The sequence below is a fragment of the Papio anubis genome, chromosome 2 (genome assembly GCF_008728515.1).
Source record: "Papio anubis isolate 15944 chromosome 2, Panubis1.0, whole genome shotgun sequence".
In the NCBI taxonomy this organism is placed as follows: Eukaryota; Metazoa; Chordata; class Mammalia; order Primates; family Cercopithecidae; genus Papio; species Papio anubis.
In genome coordinates, this window is record NC_044977.1 from 171,533,349 (window position 1) to 171,554,409 (window position 21,061).

At 40.6% G+C, this 21,061-nt stretch overlaps 1 protein-coding gene across 3 annotated transcripts in view; it reads left to right on the plus strand.

Moving 5' to 3' along the window:
- The window catches only part of RARB (retinoic acid receptor beta), a 771,255-nt gene that overhangs the window by 594,965 nt on the left and 155,229 nt on the right, over window positions 1-21,061 (plus strand). The window contains exon 1 of one of the 3 annotated variants that reach the window (XM_003895181.4): window positions 3,541-6,035. The exons of 1 other annotated variant lie outside the window; for it this stretch is intronic. In XM_003895181.4, the coding sequence (XP_003895230.1) occupies window positions 5,879-6,035 (157 nt within the window). In that variant the 5' untranslated portion in view covers window positions 3,541-5,878. Of the gene's footprint in view, window positions 1-3,540; window positions 6,036-21,061 lie in introns of those variants that run through there. One more of the 3 variants, XM_009201805.3, reaches the window with a different exon arrangement.

Genomic DNA, 21,061 nt, shown 5'->3' on the forward strand with positions numbered 1-21,061 from the left:
ATGTAGAATTTCATGAAATTGTTCAATGTTGGTTTAGAACAGAGGTGGACAAACTGCAGCCCATGAGCAAAACCTAGTCCACTATCAGTTTTTGTAAATTAAGTTTTATTAAGTACATCCATGCCCATTAATTTATTATACAGTCTATGGCTCCTTTATACTACAATGGCATAGTTGAGCGACTGCAACAGAGACCGTATAGTCTCAAGGCCTAAAATATTTCCAAAGACCCCATACAGAAAATGTTTACTGACCCCTCTTTTAGAACAAAAAGGAAACATATATTCACATAACTGTTTTGGAGTACAATTTTGTGTGTCCATCAAATTTTAAGATGCTCATAATCCTTGTTCTGGGAATACTGCTACTAGAATTTTATCCAGCAGGTGTATTGGTGCACAGGCCTACAGGGCTTCTTCGCACCAACCTAATAGTACTAGAAAGTTAGAAACAACCTAAATGTCTAACAGCTGGCCATTGGTTAAATGAAATACAATGCATTGATGTAAAGAGATTCTAATTTATTTTTTTAAATGAGCTAGTTCTATATGTACTATTTATTTTGAAGGGATGTTCAAGAAATATTGCTAAATTTCAAAATGTTGCAGAGCAATATGTATCATAAGACCATACTGGTGTAATAGCAACAAACAGCACCCAGCCCCATAAAAATATACAGATATGTGCCCAGCACCAATTAAGATGCCTGGAACATTGTAGGTATTCAACATTTAATGAATAAATATAGAGAACTTCTACTTTTCACTTTATATCTTTTGGACTAGACTTTGAATTTTTATGAGCGTGTATTACTTAAATCTAGATTTATAGGGAGTGATGGAAAATGTGAAAATAAAATTTTAAAAAAGGAAAAAAGTAAAGCTCTAGATTTAAAAAGGGAAATGTAAACAAGATGAAACAGCCAAAGATAGGTCTCCCCAAAACTAATGTTGAGACCACCAGCAGTGACAGTCAGCTAAGATGGTTCGCAGCTCACTGCTCAGTACTGAGGCGTTCAGCAGGGTTTGTATTTAACTTTCAAGCTGGAACCAACGGAAACTGTTGGGCTTGAAGAGGTGTCTTTATGAGTCATCAACAGCAGAAAGCACAGAAGTGCTAAAGAAAATAATTCAGAAATATGGAAAGAGAAAAGTATGCCCTTGTCTTGGGAGAACAATATTTGTATGTAACCAAGTGGGAAGACTTTGTGGAGGAAAGTCTGAAAAAGCAGAGAGCTGAAGAGAAAGGAGCCAAATGAAGGACACGGTGGCCAACACTCAAAGTGGAAAGACATTTTTGAAGAAGACGTGTTTCTAGGGTTTCTGAAAAGTCTCTATACTCATGCCCAGAGCCACCGTGCAAGTTCATCTGGAAAGCGCATTGGGGTCTTTTGGTATAAGATCCACAAATATCAGCAGTCCTGTTATGTGAGCAGGTGTTCATACTGAAGGGCCAGAAGCAAAGTTTCCATGTGTTATTACTGTTAGAACTTCCCCCACTCCCCTCCAACACAAAAGCAGCTCTGCTTGCTAGTATGGAAGCCCTGGGAACAGCCTCATACTTGCCTCGTGCTGGCGACATCTCTGCCTTGGCTTTCCTGCTGGAACACACATGTCACTCAGTACTAGCCATTTATTCTTCTGGCAGAGCTGTGGCAAGAGGGGATTAACAGGGAGAAAATTTAAAAAACAAACAAAAAGCCAAAACAACACGAAAGAGGTGGGCATGTCTTTAAAACAATCAGTGTCCGCCTCCCCCAGCCCTGTGCTTGTGTCTGCCTGCCCTTTGCATGCCTGCGCCTGTGGTGGGGGGGATATGTCTGCGCCTCTGAAAATCTTCTTATTTAGACATCACAAGGTATTAGCCCAATTTTGAACACGGCCGGCTGCAATAGTGGTGCACAGACACGACTGCTCTTTCTTCAGAAAACTCTCCAGTTCAAACATGTTTGCAGAGCGTGATTCATGGTGTTTCTTTCTGGATTGTCCAGTGGGTAATTGCTGTACGAAAACCAGAGAAACAGATGTAGACCCTGAACCCTGGCTATAAATTTTTGTTTTATGATTATGGGTTTCAAATGTGCTGTGTCACACTGACAAATATACAGTTACTCTGAAACGAAATGGATTTTGCTCTCAAACTTTTGCTTTTGGTTTTTACTTTTTGTTTGCTTGTTGGTTGGAAATACATTTATTAGATCATTGATCAAACACAAAGAAAATAGAGATGACACATCAGAATGTTATTTTATGCCATAACAAGAAGATATTTGGGAAAGTTTCTTCCAACCCTGTGACTGATGTTTAAAATGGGTGTCAGTAGTTTACATTTCATTATGGACAAATCGGTCTATTTTTCACTTTCTACCCTACTCATTAATCTTTATAGTACATGGATATGTATTTAAAGAATTGTGGCTTATTTATGTATCTTTCCTTCATTTTACTTAAAATGAAGAATTAGGAGGCAGAACCAAGTTTTCAAGAAGTGTAAGCATTTACTGATGAAGAAATAATTAGCATGTGGCTAAATCATGGGTCTGTTTTATAAATTAATACTTGGATTAAGTAATAGCTCCAATTATTGCTATCAGCATAATTAATTCATGATGAGGAATGATTAATTGACTAGCGAATACTGTCACATTATAAGAAACCCATACTATTCCATTCACTGGGATTTAAATACTGATTATTCATTTCAAGGCCCAAGTTCATTTCTCAGTTGAGAACTTTAAGGTAATTACATATTTTACATTTTCTTACACAAAGAAAGAAAACATCGAGTCACCCAACCTTTACCACACACATGGAGGGACACACTAATGTTGTTATTTTTGTGCAATGATACAGTATAGAGGTAAGAAATTTGGAAGCAGTGCTCTCCCTTGATGAGGCTGATTCCGTAGCTTAAGAAATCAGAATGAACAGAATTTTGAGGACATCCCTCCCCATCTTCACTTCCCTGGGACCAGTGCATCTCTACTCTTTGAAAAGATGTTAAGCAAGAATGTGCAGCAGCTTCCCCTGGATAACAGATCCTTGTATACACATACCTGTCAGTGATGCCATGTTTCCCATCTCTCACTTAAGTTTCTCCTGCTGTACTTTCAATATAGCTGCTTCCTCTACTCTTGTCTAACAACTTTCATCCCCCTCCATTATCCGGTCTAAATGAGCTCAGTTTCCAAGGAACTCTAAGGACCTTAAATAAGCATTTGGAGTCATAAGCCTCATGGACCAAGTAGAAATTGGCACATAATGTAGTGCTTTGTGTATCTTTACAACTACCTTAATGACAGTGTGTTAAAATGTTTTGTAAATTCCTCTGTGTTCCCTTGCTTAAAATGTGTTTTCTTTGTAGTTAAAGGTTTTCTTATAATAAGTCTCTGTTACAAAATGATGGCCATATAAAAGAGAGAAGAGAGGGGAAAAAAATAACAAACACAGATTCAGCAAAAATCTCACCCCTTTATTGCCCTGAACTTTTCAATAGCAAGAACTGAGCTTGCTGGGCTGAAAATTGTTTTAATGTACCTTCATAAAAGGATCTTTGACTTGGTAAGTGTGTGCGATGCATACTTTTCATGTTACACCACAAGTGCCACTTAGCAACTCCGCTAGACAGGGCAGTGTTTCAGCATGGGGTGGGGTGCCCCCTGACAGGCTTTTAAAAGGCCTGGATGCCAATGCACATTCCAACACTATCCACAAAAAGGAGACTGGAGCAGTGCTCTTGCCTGCGTTGGGCAAGGAGACTGTCCCTCCCTGCCTACCCTCTTGCCTGCCCTGTTTTGTGGGAGAACTATAAGTAAATACTAGAGAGGCAGTGGAGAAGACAGGGTGTTTAAATTCCTCCCCAGAGTTTCCTTTCTTTGATGTATGTTGCATCCTTTAAGCAAGTTGTGCAAAATGGCTGCAGGGTAGATTGGCTCTCCCTTTTAAAGCTCTCCATCCGGCTGGGTTTATTTGTAAATATTGCATCTATCCTTCTCAGTGTTTTAAGACTGGCTGGAAAGACTCTTCTTCCTGTAGGTTGGGTCAGTGTCAGAGATCTAAAAAATCATTTTCCCTTAAAATTACTGTATTTTAATAAAAGGATTGGGCAGGGGCTGGTACGAGAGAAAACTGGTCCTTTAAAATATAAAACTGTCATACTTAAACGAGCTTACAAAATATGTGTTTAATTATGTGGTGGGATGTGTGTAGGTGTATGATGAGAGAGGCAACCAACCAACATGGCGTTTTGGGGTGCAAGGATATGGGAACAGGCAAGTAATTTTCACGTTGGACTTTGATCCTAGGGAGCTGGGTTCTAGTCACAGCTGTGAGCCGTGTGACCTTGGGTGGGTCCCATCTCCCCCGGCTGTTGTTTCCCCAGTTGAACAATATGAGGATGAGTCACAGCTAACATTTGTTCCATGATATTTACCCAGCACCATACAAGTGTTATTTCTGTCCTCCCAGTTACCACCAAGGTGGGTAGTATTATATGCCCATTTTATAGAGGAGGAAACTGAAGCCCGAAGAAGTTAAATACTTGTCCCAGAACACACAGCTGGTAAGTGGCAGACCTGGAATTGGAATCTAGTTCAGTTTGATTCCCCAGTCCATGCTCTTGACCACTATATTGTTTCTTCAAGTCCAGATCTAAAATCTCATTTTCTGTGTGACTTGTGTGTTTGGGGCAGGGGTAACTAATTCTTGACTACTCCATATGTTGCATAGAACCTGGAAAGGATTTCTCAAAGTAAACGAATCCCGAAAGCTGGATTGCAGAGCAAACGAATGCAGTCACTTCAGCCAGGGGCTTGCAAGAGGGAGAAAGAGAGAAAGACTGTGGAATGGAAAGTTTCCCAACTCAAGCCTTTCCCAAGGGGTAGCCATTCTCTGTTCTACAGTTTAGGGCTTGCATGTGCTTTTTTCTGGAGTGGAAAAATACATAAGTTATAAGGAATTTAACAGACAGAAAGGCGCACAGAGGAATTTAAAGGGTAGGCTGGGGGGCGAGGCGGTGGGCGGGAGGCGAACGGGCGCGGGTGGGGGGGGGGGCGGGGGGGAAACACTGTTTTCCAAGCTAAGCCGCCGCAAATAAAAAGGCGTAAAGGGAGAGAAGTTGGTGCTCAACGTGAGCCAGGAGCAGCGTCCCGGCTCCTCCCCTGCTCGTTTTAAAAGCACTTCTTGTATTGTTTTTAAGGTGAGAAATAGGAAAGAAAGCGCCGGCTTGTGCGCTCGCTGCCTGCCTCGCTGGCTGTCTGCTTTTGCAGGGCTGCTGGGAGTTTTTAAGCTCTGTGAGAATCCTGGGAGTTGGTGATGTCAGACTAGTTGGGTCATTTGAAGGTTAGCAGCCCGGGTAGGGTTCACCGAAAGTTCACTCGCATATATTAGGCAATTCAATCTTTCATTCTGTGTGACAGAAGTAGTAGGAAGTGAGCTGTTCAGAGGCAGGAGGGTCTATTCTTTGCCAAAGGGGGGACCAGAATTCCCCCATGCGAGCTGTTTGAGGACTGGGATGCCGAGAACGCGAGCGATCCGAGCAGGGTTTGTCTGGGCACCGTCGGGGTAGGATCCGGAACGCATTCGGAAGGCTTTTTGCAAGCATTTACTTGGAAGGAGAACTTGGGATCTTTCTGGGAACCCCCCGCCCCGGCTGGATTGGCCGAGCAAGCCTGGAAAATGGTAAATGATCATTTGGATCAATTACAGGCTTTTAGCTGGCTTGTCTGTCATAATTCATGATTCGGGGCTGGGAAAAAGACCAACAGCCTACGTGCCAAAAAAGGGGCAGAGTTTGATGGAGTTGGGTGGACTTTTCTATGCCATTTGCCTCCACACCTAGAGGATAAGCACTTTTGCAGACATTCAGTGCAGGGGAGATCATGTTTGACTGTATGGATGTTCTGTCAGTGAGTCCTGGGCAAATCCTGGATTTCTACACTGCGAGTCCGTCTTCCTGCATGCTCCAGGAGAAAGCTCTCAAAGCATGCTTCAGTGGATTGACCCAAACCGAATGGCAGCATCGGCACACTGCTCAATGTAGGTTTATTTTTTTCCCTTCTTCTACCAAGAAAAAAAAAAAAAATTGTCTCTCTTGCATGCAATAAAGACATTGGAAATAAACTGCATTGGTAGCAAGACAAAGGATTTAATGATTTAATGCTGAAGGGGTGTGATATGCTGGCATGCATATTGATTCCCTTTGCTGAAAATTTCCTGTTAGATGTTTTCTTCCCAAATAACCCCTCCCGCCCCCATGCTCCTCTCCTTACCAACCTTATAGTCTGTTGAAAACAATTTTGAAAATATGCATAAAAGTGTGGGGGGTGGGGAGTAGAGGGTGACCACAAGACTTTAAAACATTCTTCAAGTAGGGCAATTTGACCCATTTTGCAGTTTTTACTAAAATGTGTGCAGAGTGAAATTTAACTTTACTGTTCTTTGGATTAGCTACTAGTTGTATAGGTTCCTCCACCCCTTGTGTATTCCAACAGTCCAAAGTAATTAAAATATGACATTTTCCTTGAAAGGAATTTAGTTTAATTAAGGTGGCTGCTGCTCCCGAAGTTCATAAACCACCAGTTCAAGCTGCCGCTTCCAATGTTTTCCTTGCTAAGGAAAGGCAATATTTCTTAGCATTGACCCTGCTGCCACCTTTCCGAGTCACTTTGTTGGTCTAAGAAGTTGCTGTTTTGCTAGAAAACTACTGGCAATGAACACCCCTTGGGCTGAGCCATCCATTATTTTCATATCTTGCAATTCAGCCTGGAACATGGACATCAGTTAAAGGAAAGGAAATATAAGTGGGATAGCCCAATTTAAAAAAAATATATTGACTATTTTGTTATCTGATGCTGACACAGTGCCGAGGTACGCATCTGGTCAACAGTAGCCTGGCTGCAGGCTTGAGAAATGACCAGGAGTCCCAGAAAATCCCACCTTCGGGTGGCTGTAGTGGGAGCCTGCAGGATGCTGTACCGCCCTGACAGTGATTTAGATAAATGGCTCAGCTATCTATCAAAATGTTTTTAGTACTTTATTTGACAATTCATTGGAGCATTAGCCTGAAAATGACATTTTAAATCTTTGTTTTCAAAGAGGTCAAAGTTTAACTGGAAGAAATTGAGTTTTCCTAATAACATGGTGGCTTATCTAAAGAGAGAAGAAAAAGGAGAGAGGGAACAATGACAGGATTTAAATTGCCCTCTCTGAAACTTTTTCTTAAGAATAAAGACTTGCTTCTTGGGCCAGGAAATCAACAGGTTTGTAGCTGAAAAATCAATAACCATTTGATGCCAACAGCCTGGCTGTCTGACTTAACATTTTGTAGAGCCATAAGCAGGGCAAAAAGAATATCGTTTTCAGTAGGCGCCTTAATCTTCAGCTGCTCCCCAAATGCCTTTTCTTTTTTGGTGCCTATTTTATTTCTGGAGAACTCAAAGAAACTTGAGTTACAAAATAATCTTCTAATCCAAGAAGAGACCTTTCAGACCTGTCCTCTTTGTGGCAATTAAAACAGTATGAACAATTTCTGTTGGAATCCCAGGGAACTGGGGCTCTCTGAAACTTTTTCTTGTTAAAGTTGTAACGAAACATATTTTTTAACAGAAGGAAAAAAAAATGCTCAGGATCCTCGCCAAAAGTTATTAGACCTAATAGAGTTTTTACATGTAGACATTCTTCCTTTTGTAATTAACCCTCCAAACATGCCTATTAAGTTGTAAGAGTAGGGGGAAAAGCTTTGTTTGTTCTTGGACAAGTTAAACAAGGGATTTGCTTTATCTAGGGAGAGCGAGCGGTGAATGTGTCATTCGCCTAAAACTAGCCGATAAGCAAGAAGTGTTGATAACAGCAAAGTTTAGCTAATCAAAGAAACTTGCATTAGACAAAGTAAATAAAGGCATTTGACAAAGGGATTTCAGAAATTCCAGTGTCTTATTTTTGTAAGCAGGGCAATTAGTTCTTATTGTGGTCAGTTTCACAAGAGTTTGAATCCCATACCCCAACTTTAGGTTAAATGAATAAAATGTAAATATTGCTTGTGCCATTGCAGAGTTGCTTTACCCTCCATAAACCACTTTATGATAGTCAGTTGTTAGCGATTAAGGTTTTGTTTTTGGTTTTTTTTTTTTTTTTTTTTTTTTTTTTTTTTTTAAAGATTCTAACAAATGTCTGTGCCACGCAGTGTTTGGTTCAGGGTGGTATAGCTAGTTAGAACTTTTGAAATAAAAGCATATTAGGGCTACATTTGTGTAAGTAAGAACATAACCACAACCTTTTCCATTTTACTTAATGGCTATTTTGACGAGAAGCAGATCTGTTTTTGCTTTTAACACAGAGGAAACAGTGGGCAAAGAAGAAAAAGTACTAAATTCCAACCAAAACTGTTTTCTGCTTTGAGAATTTTTTTTATGGTGTGTGTGTGTATGCATAGTAAATAAAGTAAGACCTTTGAACATGGAGCACACCGCCAGAAGCTCACTTTGAAAGGTGTTAAAATATTCCCTTTATTTTCTTTTTAATTTTAAAGGCAGAAAAATGATATGCCAGCCAGCTGCCATTTGTAGTAGTGTCTGTGAATTGCTTGTTATAAGCATTCAAAGTCAGGATTAGGGGACTACTAAGGGAATGTGGTCTAAATATTACGATTGACGACTGCCCCTGGAAGGTATAGGAGTCACTGAATTTCTGTTCAGATGCCTCCAGGATTATCTTGGTTTTAGGCGGCTCCAGATGTTTTCAACATTAATTGCTCAGTGGGCATAGGATAAATCTTAATATTTTGTGGTCTAAATATAGTTACTTTGGTGAAATAACGAGTGTGACAACTTCTTGGCCTTTTTCCCTGTCTTTTCTCCCTACTCAACATGTCAAAAGCAAAAATTAAAAAAAAATATTTTCTTTTTGAAATAAGATTTTGCCCATTAATGAGAAGAAATTATTTTTAAAACAAACAGTAGTGATGTTTGATTAGGGAATGAGAAAAGGCCTCTTTTCAAAGCCCTGGGACCCAAATTTCAAGTATTAAACAGTATCTAAATCCTCTCCTAGTGAGATATAAATTGGGGTCAAAGTGGCAAAATCAAAGATACCCTCTGAAAGAAAGACTAAATAAAGACTGACAGCCACCGTATGAATTGAATGGGGTTTTGAATAAATATTTCAGTGAAAAGGCCCAATTGTTTTTCTAAAGTAGGACATAATTTTCTGCTTCTCGGACACATGACAGTGGTAACTAATGCCATCAGAAAGAAGAGAAAAAGAGGGACTTTTCCCTAAATCACAAAGAGAGTGCAGGCAGGGTTGTTTGAAAACAAGTGAAAGATTCAAAGTTTTCCTCCCTTGTAGAAAAAAAGAAATCACATTGTGAATATTCAGATAAATTGGCACATTTGACAAGGGAGTGAGTATTGATGTGCAACTTAGAAAAGAAAAAGCATACGTTTAAATTTTATTGCCAGAAAAGGATGGATCAAAAAACCGAACAGTAGGAAAGGTAGACATCTGCTTGCCTAAACTTAAGCTATGGAATTGATTTGGAAGCTCTAGTTAGAATTTGATTTGCCAGCCAATAATGTAAAGCCCTTACATTGAATCAGGTCTTTTTTCCTTAATAGATAAATGACCAGAATGGCTATTTCTGATAGGCTAGCTGGCCTGAATCAGAAGTTTCCTTCTCATTTCTAGAAGCCTGGCGCTGATATGTACAACCCGAGGGTATTGTGCACTTTTGTCTAAAGCGTAAGAATAAAAGAAAGTTCTTCTGGATATCAGATGCTTATAATTTACCTTCAACATATGTTAAGCCTTGAGGTGGCTGAAAAGGAAAGAGAACCTGTTTTCTCCTTTATACATTCCACAAATATCATTAAACTCTATCTGAGAAGGGAAATACATGATAAATAACAAAGATTATAAATTCTGCTCTCAAGGAATTTATAATTTTTTAAATCAATAATTTAGAAAAAGCTACGAATTTTAAGTTACTCTTTGGGCAGAAGATTGCGATGTAAAAACCAAGATGCGAAATACAAAACTCTTTTCAAGTCACACAGGACTTGAACAATAAATGCAGTGTTCATTTTAAAACATCTTAGAATCTTCTATACAGTTTGAGTTATGTGTAAGTGCCATAAATTTATCCTTAAATGACATTTTTATACTTTAAATGTTCTAATACAAATTCAGTTAACTATCAATTAAATAGATTATTTCAGAAATGGGAGTTTTTGATGAAGGTTAATCAGAAAAATCTTGGCTGAAAACCTTTCCAAAGATATTAATGTAGATAGAATCTTGCCTTTCAAATTACAGGGTAGTTATGACAATCATATATCTCTGATTTTCTAGAATAACCCACTTTCAAATGTCCTGCACGGTTCCCACATAAATCATTGAAATATGCCAGATATTTAATATTACAACATCTCCTAGGCTGCCCGTTGAACCCAGGAGTGGCACAGAAAGTCTTTGTTTGGATTCTATAGTCCATATAAGTAGAGCTCTCACAGCTGAATTTTTACATTATGTCTGAAGATCGCCTTGTGTTTCTGGGTCATTCTTATGAACATGAATTGCTTTCGTAGCAAACTATAGATCTGTGAATAGAAGGCATTCCTTGCAAAATGGACTGGGCTGTGGTTCTCACTCTAGCACCTGTGTGTGCGTGGACAGGGTGGGGAGGAGGGAGTAGAATTAAATTGTTATGAAGAAATCTGTATCAGCCCTTACCAGCTTCCTCTTAAAAAGTTGGAGCTGGGGTGATGGAGGGAGAAAAGTAGAGTTAACTCAGGTTTCAGATTTATCAGTATCGTGCTTGTAAGTGGCTTGGCCTAAGTACCTCTTGTTAAATAGGAGATGAGATAACCTGCCCCATCTGTAAGATCTAATAACACAACCTTATCAGTCAATATGTTGCCCTGAATTCTCCTCTTTTCATTCCCAGCTTCCTTACCCCATCATTAAAAAGCATGATCTCTGTCCCATCCCACTCCCCAAACCCCTTTAAATGAATGAAAAATAAAGTTGCAAAAGTTCTCTCTACCTAGGAAGCAGAAGAGCCTAAGTCTACTGGCATTTTGTCTTGAGCTTTCAGAGCTTCTTAGATGGGAATTCAAACAGGCAGTGGAACTGCTGACTTGCTTTTTCTCTGGCCTTGCAAGGTGGGGGAGCTACAAGGGGGCCATTTAGTACGATAAGACTCTCTGCCCCCTGCGCGATAAGGCGAGGATAACAGGAACTGACGTCAGCAAGGCGACTCAACCTGGCCAAGCATTTCCTCTAGTCAGGGCTCAGGGATTCCAGGAGTCTCTGGGCCTCCCCCAGCAGCTGAAGAACTGAACCAGCTCAGGGGAGGGAGAAAGAAGAAAACTGATTTTTACAGGGGTGATAGTGGGTGATGATGTCCCCGATTTCCAAAAGCAGATTTCTTTGGAGAGAACAAAGAAAAACTAGGGGGAATAAAGTAGTTTAATAAAAGTGGATTCTGAGATTATAATTGTAATTTCACATTGTCATAGAATAGGTATTTGTTTGCCAGCTGTCAACAATTTACTGCTGATGTCTCATTAGACAGGCTATCCAGCAATCACCAAATATGATCCACTCACAAACCTCGCCAACTCTCCATATAGAACAAAATGTGAGGGGATTCACGTTGTCAGAGTTAATCCTTGGTACTCTTAATGTTTTTGCTTTTTTTTTTTGAGAGGGAGTCTTGCGCTGTCTCCCAGGCTGGAGTGCAGTGGTGCGATCTTGGCTCACTGCAACCTCTGCCTCCCGGATTCAAGTGATTCTTTTGCCTCAGCCTCCCAAGTAGCTGGGAGTACAGGCATGTGCCACCACACCTGGCTAATTTTTGTATTTTTAGTAGAGATGGGGTTTCACCATGTTGTCCAGGATGGTCTCGATTTCCTTACCTCGTGAGCTGCCCACCTCGGCCTCCCAAAATGCTGGGATTACAGGCATGAGCCACCGCGCCCGCCCTTCTGTTTACTTTTTAAAGTACAAAGTTCCCACCCCCATCTGCATCAGATGACAACATTGCTAAAGCCATTTCATTTGCTACCAGCCCTGAAGCCACTTAGCAGTTTTCCTCACCTTTTTCCTTCTTCCCTTTCTCTTAAACCCAGATTTATTTTTATTTTACTTTATTCTATTCTTTGCCTTCCAAAGTATCTGATTTGAGGTTTGGAGGAGGAGAAATTCAAACAGAAGGATTTTATTTCTTAAAATTCGCAGATTCTCCTCAGTCCACTGACATCTTAAAGATTGCTTCTTATTTTTTAAGTTTTAGTGTTTGACAAAGAATCACTGTCTAATTTGACCCATATTTAGTGGAATGTTTGTTATGTTATTGATAAATTACTGTTCATCATAGAATAAAATTTTGTCAAGTCAAAAAAATAGCTAAATTCAAAATACTGTGAAGGTAAAAGAACAAATAAGATGAGTGCATCAGTTAACTAGGGAGTGAAGATTTGGATCACATCCCAATTTTTTTCCCATTTCCAGAGCAAATGAAGACCTCATGTAATAAATTTGTCTTCTCAAAAATATTAAAGCTTTCAACGGCTACAGTACTTTGGTCATGTCATCAAAGTCCATAATTATAAAAAGGCCGATGATCTGAAGGCCATTTCAGCTTCAAAAGATTTTTTAGGGTCTGGTCTATTGGAAAGCTTGGGGGTTTAATTAACTAAAATGGAAATGGAGGCAGCGAAATTCAGTTCCTGATGTTTTAATTTAGCTCAGTACTGCCATGTGTTATTGAAGAGAATTCTTAAAGGCAAACATAATTATTTCATTATGGTCCTCAGAATGCTTTCATTGGCTTTAATGACAAGAAGCTGTATAAAAAGGCATACATTTTAATTAGTCCTTTTTATATTTACATCAGATAAATAACAAATAATTGATGAAAAACAAGTCTTTGGAATGGATGATTTCACATAGTGCGCTGGTTACAGTTTAATGATGAAACATTTCTCTGTTGCTTTGCATTTTAATTATATATACATTATATTACAGTAGTGGTGCCATGGAGCTACTAAAATACCGTTGTTGCCATTTTATTACAAAAAAAATCACGATTAATGCCTACAAATTGAAAGCTGAAAAAGGTAGCTAGACACACATCTCCAAGGAAGTAAATTACCGGTTCCATTAATTTTACTACATGTGTTAGAACTCATTTTGATCACTTTTATCTTTTACGCTTCATCTTTTTGGATTAAGATCGTCAGGGGTTTCATATGCCTTTTTATGGCCACATCTTCTCCTGAACACCTTTCTTTCGCTCTTGCTTCCTGTTTTGAGGATTTGCATGAAAGTGCCTTGCCAAATGTGCATTGGAAATTCAGAGAGCTTTTTCCCCATTCTATCGGCCTGCTTTACCTTTGATTTTATATGAAAACCCATTTCACATGATTCATCCATTTTGGTGTACAGAACACTAATTGTTATTATTGATTTTAAATTCCGTGACCATTACAAGTAACCCAGATGACTGGCAGATAAAGGGTAATAATCCATGGAGTTCTGGAACTGTTTCATGTTTGTCTGGAGTACTTTATGTGATCAATATTAACTGCCCCATTGAAACTAACTGCTGTATCAAATAACAGTCAATCAAATGAATGTGCTTGGAGATTATTTATTGAAAGCTTTAATTGTTCACTGGGGCCCTGCTTATCAGAGGAAAAATAAGAACTAGAGGTAGGATGAACAGGTTTGGATTTGCAGGGAAAGTTGGGGGATGCAGATGATCAAGGCATCTCTCTACTTCTTGGGCAAGAGTTTCCAGAAACCCATGCTGGGCTTATAGTTCGGGCAGAAGCTGAAGTTGCAGATACTCTTCCAGAGCTTATGCTATCACCTGTACCTCAAGGCCTTTCTAGAGAAGGGGGTATAATAATATTTTTGCACTCAGCAGAGGCTGTGAAAAGTTCTCCCTTTCCAAGAGTTTTACTGCTGCTTCTCCCTAATCCTCTCAGAATTACCCTTCCACGCATCTCTCCACCTCTGCTTCCCATCATGGCCTGATTGATGGTCCAAGATAATGCAAGTAGCCTGCCTTGACACGGGATTGGTTTCTACAGCTATGAAATGGGAATAATAGTGTCTGCATTGCAGGATTTGTAGAAGGATTAGAGATCATGTAAATTAAGATTCTATTCTTGTCTTGAAAACATATGGAAGTCACCAGGTAGGCCTTCTGCCCTGATTCTGGCATGACACCTGTGGCTTACGTGCCTTTGCTAATAGTAAACTTTTTTTTTTTTTTTTTTTTGGTCATATCTAAAGTAGGTATCTCTTTTCTTTGGTGAAATGATTCCTCGGTCTATAGCTCATAACCTAGGTGGCAGTCCTTTCTGTTTGTCAGGTAGCACTGTGGCCTGATTCAGGGGCATCCATTTACCAGATCCCCAGATTTCTTGCAAATAATTGACTTTTACAAGTGAGCATTGTTACCTTCAAAGTTGTCACAATACACTTAGCCCAAAGATGCTGTCGTGGCACTGTACATTTTTATTGCTCATTGATGGATTAGCTCTTGCAATGTGCCATTCAACAAATGGCTCTTGGGTGTCTGCCATGTGCCAGGCTCCTTGATGTGATCTGTGGGGGACACCAAGATGAATCAGACACTGTCCCTTCTCCCTCTGAACTCATGATATAATGGGAAGAACTTGTGTACACAAGTCATTGTCACATAACCCCCTTATAACAAACCCAGAAATCTCCTCATGTCTTTGAACCTGAGATTGATAATGGAAAGAACTAAGAACTGCCAGGAACCACAGCTGGTTTATATGGTGGGTGATCAAGTGGATTATACATTTTTGTCACAGTGGAGCGGGCGTGAAGTTTTTCTGTGTGTAGGCCTCATAGATCATCTCTAAAAGTAGTTCACAAAGAGGAGTTCTAAACCTATCTTAAACAGTGGAATAAATGCACACCTTCCAAACTAGCTCCTTGAAGACTTACATATGGATGTTTCTGGAGCTTGTTAAGTAATCGTGTTCTTTGGGGATGGGTTTGATTCTGTTGGATTTTTAAAAATCACTTATTTCTCTATGATTTCTGTGACTGATAGCTGTGTAACAAACCATCCCAAAACTTCCTGGTCTAACAATTTATTATGACATTATTCTGTGGATGGGCTGAGCTCTGCTGGGCAGACCCTCTGCTCTGCGTGCTGTCAGCTGGGGCTGAATCATCCAGGGCTAAACTGGGCTGGAAATCCAAAAAGGCTTGCTCTCATGGCTGGCGGTGGGTGTTGGTTGTCGGTGAGAGCTCTGCGGGATCTGCGTGTGACTTGTGCATGTCACAGCATGGCAGCAGTATTCTGAGAGAGAGCATTTCCAGAGTGAGCCTTCCAGGAAGGAGGCGGCAGAGGCTCCCAGTCCTCTTAAAGGCTAGACCCAGAGAGTGGTATTCAGTCACTTTCACTCTATTCTACTGGTGAAGCAGACGCAGGGCCAGCCCAGTTTCAATAACTACCTTTCAGTTTGGGAGAGAGAGGCAAAGAATGCCCACCATAACCATCGTAGCATATATGCGCTATAACAAGAAAGAAAGTATTGTCTTCTGAAAATGATTAAATTGAAGAACAGTTGTGGGGCTTTTAGTTTTTTGGCAGGTTCAATATTTAATGAAATGCTACTCTAATGACAACATACTCATTTTCAGTTAATCCTCACAACCCTATAAGTGAGATATCTTCATTTTACAGATGAGGAAATGGAGGCTCAGGGAAGGTGAATAACATGGATTGCAAGGGACAGAGTGTGGTTTCAAGTCCCATGAAGGGCTTTTCTCTTGCCTCCATGTGCTGTTACTCACTTGGGGGCCCTCGGCTTCAGGAGTTTGTCATCCTATCAGCTGGGTGAAGAATTCCTGAAAAATGTTTTATGCCCTAATAATCCCAAGAATAAAACACCACCAAGTGTTTTGGTTTAGGGGAGAGGTAGGAAAAAGAGAGGTAAAGTACTGTAACTCACATAGCTTCCTCTGATTACATTATTTTCTCTACTATAAACTAGTCTTTTACATTGTGGAGGAAACTCTGCCCAAACTATGAGGCTATTTTACTCTTGCCCTTTTGTTTTTACATCCTGTTTGCTGTTGAAGTCTACGCTGGCCTAGTCACTGCTGTAGCTCAGGGGGTTCAGAGCAGGATTAGTCTGGTATTTACTGAAGAGTCACAAGAAGATGAGAGATGGGAAACGGGGCTTTTCGTGTTGCTCTAGTTTACTGGTAACCCTCATCTAAAGATGGGTGCTAAGTGTTTGTGCTAGAGAGTGTCTCTTCATTAAACGGAGCTATTTTGTCTTCCATTACCAAAGTAAAAAAATAAAAGACAAAGAGGAAGAAAGAAAACTTTCTGATAGTAAAGTCGAATTAATGTTTTTTTATTTGCTACATAATTTAACTATCACATGTAGAGGATCCCAAACTTAAGTTAACCATTACCATTTAGTGAAACTTACATGAATCATAGTGGATCTCATTGGCCTCTCAGATAATTCTCTTATTTCAATGACTTCAAATATGTCTTATTTTTTATTTTTTTGAGACAGAGTCTCGCTCTGTTGCTCAGGCTGGAGTGCAGTGATATGATCTCAGCTCACTGCAGCCTCAACCTGCTGGGCTGAAGCGATCCTCCCGCCTCAGCCTCCCGTGTAGCTGAGACTACAGGTGTGTGTCATCACACCTGGTTATTTTTTTGGAGAGACAGGTTTTACCATGTTGCACAGGCTGGTCTTAAACTCCTGGGCTCAAGCAATCTGCTTGCCTTGGCATCTCAAAGTGCTGGAATTACAGGTGTGAGCCACTGTGACCTGCTCAGATATGTCTTAAATGAAATGTATTCTGTATTTTGAATTTTTATATACCATGTTCTACCTGTTTTGTTTGAAATCTAATTGTCGGCCGGGCGCGGTGGCTCAAGCCTGTAATCCCAGCACTTTGGGAGGCCGAAGTGGTGGATCACTTCAGGTCAGGAGACTGTGACTATCCCATAACATGGTGAAACCCCGGCTCCTCTACTAAAATACAAAAACTAGCCGGGCGTGGTGGTAATTTTTCCTCGTAGTCTCAGCTACTTGGGAGGCTGAGGGCGGAGAATGGCGGATCCCCGGAGGCGTGAGCTTGCAGTGAGCCGAGATCACGCCCACTGCACTCCAGCCTGGGAGATACAGCGACTCCGGCCTCAAAAAAAAAAAAAAAAGAAATCTAATTGTTGCTGAATTATATATTTTGAGGAAATAGAGACGGAGGGACAAATTGAAGTGACTTGCTAGAAGTCATGTAGTGCATTCTAAGTGGAAGCAGATCTTCATCTGTAAGATGCTAACAGGTGATGCAGTGCAGCATGAATTTTGCAGGATACATACAGTATGGTTAGCGGATTCTCTTTGTGCACTTGTAATTCCGCTGTGGAAGCTTGTGCTCAGGTTGCCTCTGTTTTCTTTTTTTTTCTTTTTTAATCTTTAACATGAATCCATAATATCTACCTTGAAAGCTTAAGATCAGTCTTAAAGCCTTAAATAAGAGAGTGTATTTGACACATGATGCTCAGTAAATAGGTTGTTTTCATATATAAACACAGTTGTCAAGAAGAAACTTGCTTTAGGCTCGCATGGCGGCTCATACCTGAAATTCTAGCACTTTAGGGGGCCGAGGCAGGCAGATCACTTGAGCCTAGGCACTTGAGACCAGCCTAGGCAACATGGCAAAATCCTGTCTCTACAAAAAGAATTATCTGGCCGTGGTGGCACACACCTGTAGTCCTAGCTACTTGGGAGTCTGGGGTGGGAGGATAATCTGAGCCTCGGAATGTTGAGGCTGCAGTGAGCCAGGATTGCACCACTGCACTCCAGCCTAGGCAACAGAGTGAGATCCTGTTTAAAAAAAAAAAAAAATTATTTAAAAAATTTCAGGCCAGGCATGGTGTCTCACACCTGTAATCCCAGCACTTTGGAGGCCAAGGCAGGTGGATCACAACATCAGGAGTTCAAGACCAGACTGGTCAATATGGTGAAACCCTGTCTCTACTAAAAATACAAAACTTAGCTGGGCATGGTGGTGCCTGTGCCTGTAGTCCCAGCTGCTCAGGAGGCTGAGGCAGGAGAATTGCTTGAACCCGGGACACGGAGGTTGCAGTGAGCCGAGATTCGCGCCACTGCACTCCAGCATGGGCGACAGAGTGAGACACCGTCTCAAAAAACAAACAAACAAACAAAAAAACCAAAAAACCAAATGCTAGCATTGTCCAGAAAAATTCAACAGATTTATTTGTAATTATTATAAAATTGAACTCCTGAACCTTGTTCACTGAAACATTTTGATTTGCATTAATGCTTTACATCCCCACATTTATATTAAAAATTCACACACAAATGAAAATGGAAAAACTGCCAATAGTTAATTTCTGTCCCCTATTTTTCCACTTGCAATCATATACTTAGGTACCTTTTGACTGCATTGGAAAAAACAAAAACAAAAAACTAATATTCAGAACTACCAATAACAGGAAGAAGATAATTTTTGTTTTTTGGTGGTTTTTTTTTGTTTTTTGAGAATGAAATGTTTCCTATCATAGGGGACTCCTAAGCGCATTCTCTACATACACAGTGTGCTGATGTCTTTTGACGTAATTGTTACACGTTTGATGTGGATAACACACAGGTTGGTGCCTAGGCCAACCAGATAGGCCTCACTTGGCTCCTGCAAAGCACCAGTAGCTGCGCTCTGGAAGCTCAGATCAGTTTTAAAGTCCTGAGCAATTTCTCGCACCAAGATACTGGAAGGGAAGTTTGCAAATCAGTTCAGTGGACTTCGGTAGGGCCTAATTTCACTGAGTCCCCCAGTCCCAGGCCTGTAACAATGAGGTTTCTCCACCCTTCCAGTAGACGGCGCACTCTCGAGAAGGGCCTTTTGTGGCCAGTTTCTTCCTGGGTGCTTTTTCCACGGGTGGATTTTTGAGTAGTGTGCTTTGTAGGAACCATGGTATGGACACCTCCTTACTTTCCCCCTTCTCCTTCGCCCAGAGCTCGGCAAGCTAGAGGTGGCGCTGGCGTCAGAGAGCCTCAATTGGAAACCCAATTCCCCAATATTTTACTATGAATTTTTTTTTAATGCAGAAAAGTTACAACAACTTTACTGCAAACACCTGGGTACCTACTACCATAGCTACCATTAAAATTACCAGGTTTCTTTTCGGTGTTCCCACCCTTTTCCCCTTTTGCATGTGTTTGTTTTGTTTTGTTTTTGTATTGTTGACTGGGTCTCCTTACTAAACTGCGAAGCCTTTGAGGTCAGGTATTGTGCTTTTTACCTCTGCTTTCCCAGTGCTAATCTAGTACTTGGTCTATGATCCTCAGTAAACTATGGTTGAACCCACATGTATGTTCTAATAAGCAACCCTTTAATATACTCAACATCAGTGCCCTTCAACAGAACTTCCTACTTTGAAGTTTCCGATGATGGAAAGGATCTATAATTCTACATTGTCTGATATCGTAATCGCTAGCCATTTATGGCTGTTGGCATTTGAAATGCAGTTAATACACCTGAGGAAGTGACTTTTTAATTTTATTTTTATTTATTTATTTTTGAAACAGAGTCTCGCGCTGTTGCCTAGGCTGGAGTGCAGTGGCTCGATCTTGGCTCACTGCAAGCTCCGCCTCCCAGGTTCAAGCGATTCTCCTGCTTCAGCCTCCTGAGTAGCTGGGATTACAGCTGTGTGCAACCACGCCCAGCTAATTTTTATATTTTTAGTAGAGACGGGGTTTCACGATGTTGGTCAGGCTGGTCTCAAACTCCTGACCTCGTGATCCACCCACCTTGATCTCCCGTAGTGCTGGGATTACAGGCGGGAACTGCCAATTTTATTTTATTTTAATTAATTTAACTTTCAATAGCCACACATGGCTAGTGGCTACTGTATTACACAATTCACTTCTGCATACTTCAGCTATTATTATTCTTTCAATATTTGTTCATTCCCTTTGTTTATTTCCTTTTTCCCTTCAGCCTTTACTCTTCTCTCCTATGGCTATTAGCAAGCTCTAATTATCCCTTTATGTAGCCGGTAAATAGACTGCAGGAAAATGTAAACAGAATGCTGTAGGGTGGTGATTTCAGTCATTGTTTAACTCCTTTTCCTTCTGGGTGGAACTATTTTTCCTGGGGCCTGGCAAATATTTAGCACTTGTTTTGCTAACATTTAGTTTACACAGCTAAACCAAGATTTTTGCAGAATCTCAGTGGGCGGGAATTACATTCCCTGTAGCAATCAAATCATGGTGACATACGATGTCTATTTCTGTGCTCCACACCTGCTTAGTTTTGAGATGGGCAGAGTATCTTCCAACATTTTCAAGCTATCAACTCAGCTTGAACATTTCAACAAACTTCAGGGAGGCAGAGAGGAACTGGCCATATTCTATGGAAGCCTCAGTTTGCCTTCTAGGAAATACCATGAGCTCTCCCCCAGGTGCCTTCTCCTGCTCACACTCATCCTCTGCTCATAACCCAGAGCACGGCGCGCAGTAGGTACTCCGGAGTATGCTGAGTGTAGTTCAGTGAAAATGAAATTGAGAACATCTCAAGTGAGCTAATATTTTTTGGTTATTCAAAACACCTAAAGTAAACTTGATGGGGGCTGTCAAAAACGTGGGAGGTTCAGTTTGGCTGGGATGGCAAGGTATGTAAGCCCTTGTAAGTGCATTTACTGGCAAACTGGCCTGGAAACATGAGAATGGAATATTTCCCTAGGCTTCTGGCACTTACTTTGGTGTCACAGAAATAGATTTTCTGATGGTACTTCCTGTTAACCAGGACATTATTGCTCCCTCTTGTCCCCTCCCTCCCCTTTTTTTGGTCTATGCCTAGAAATGGTGTGAAGAAAGTAAATAAAAATAAAGCTAAAGCATGCCTGTAATCTCAGCTGCTCGAGAGGCTGAGGCAGGAGATTCGCTTAAAATCCGGGAGGTGGAGGTTGCACTGAGCTGAGATCGCGCCATCGCACTCTAGCCTGGGCGACAGAGAGAAAGTCC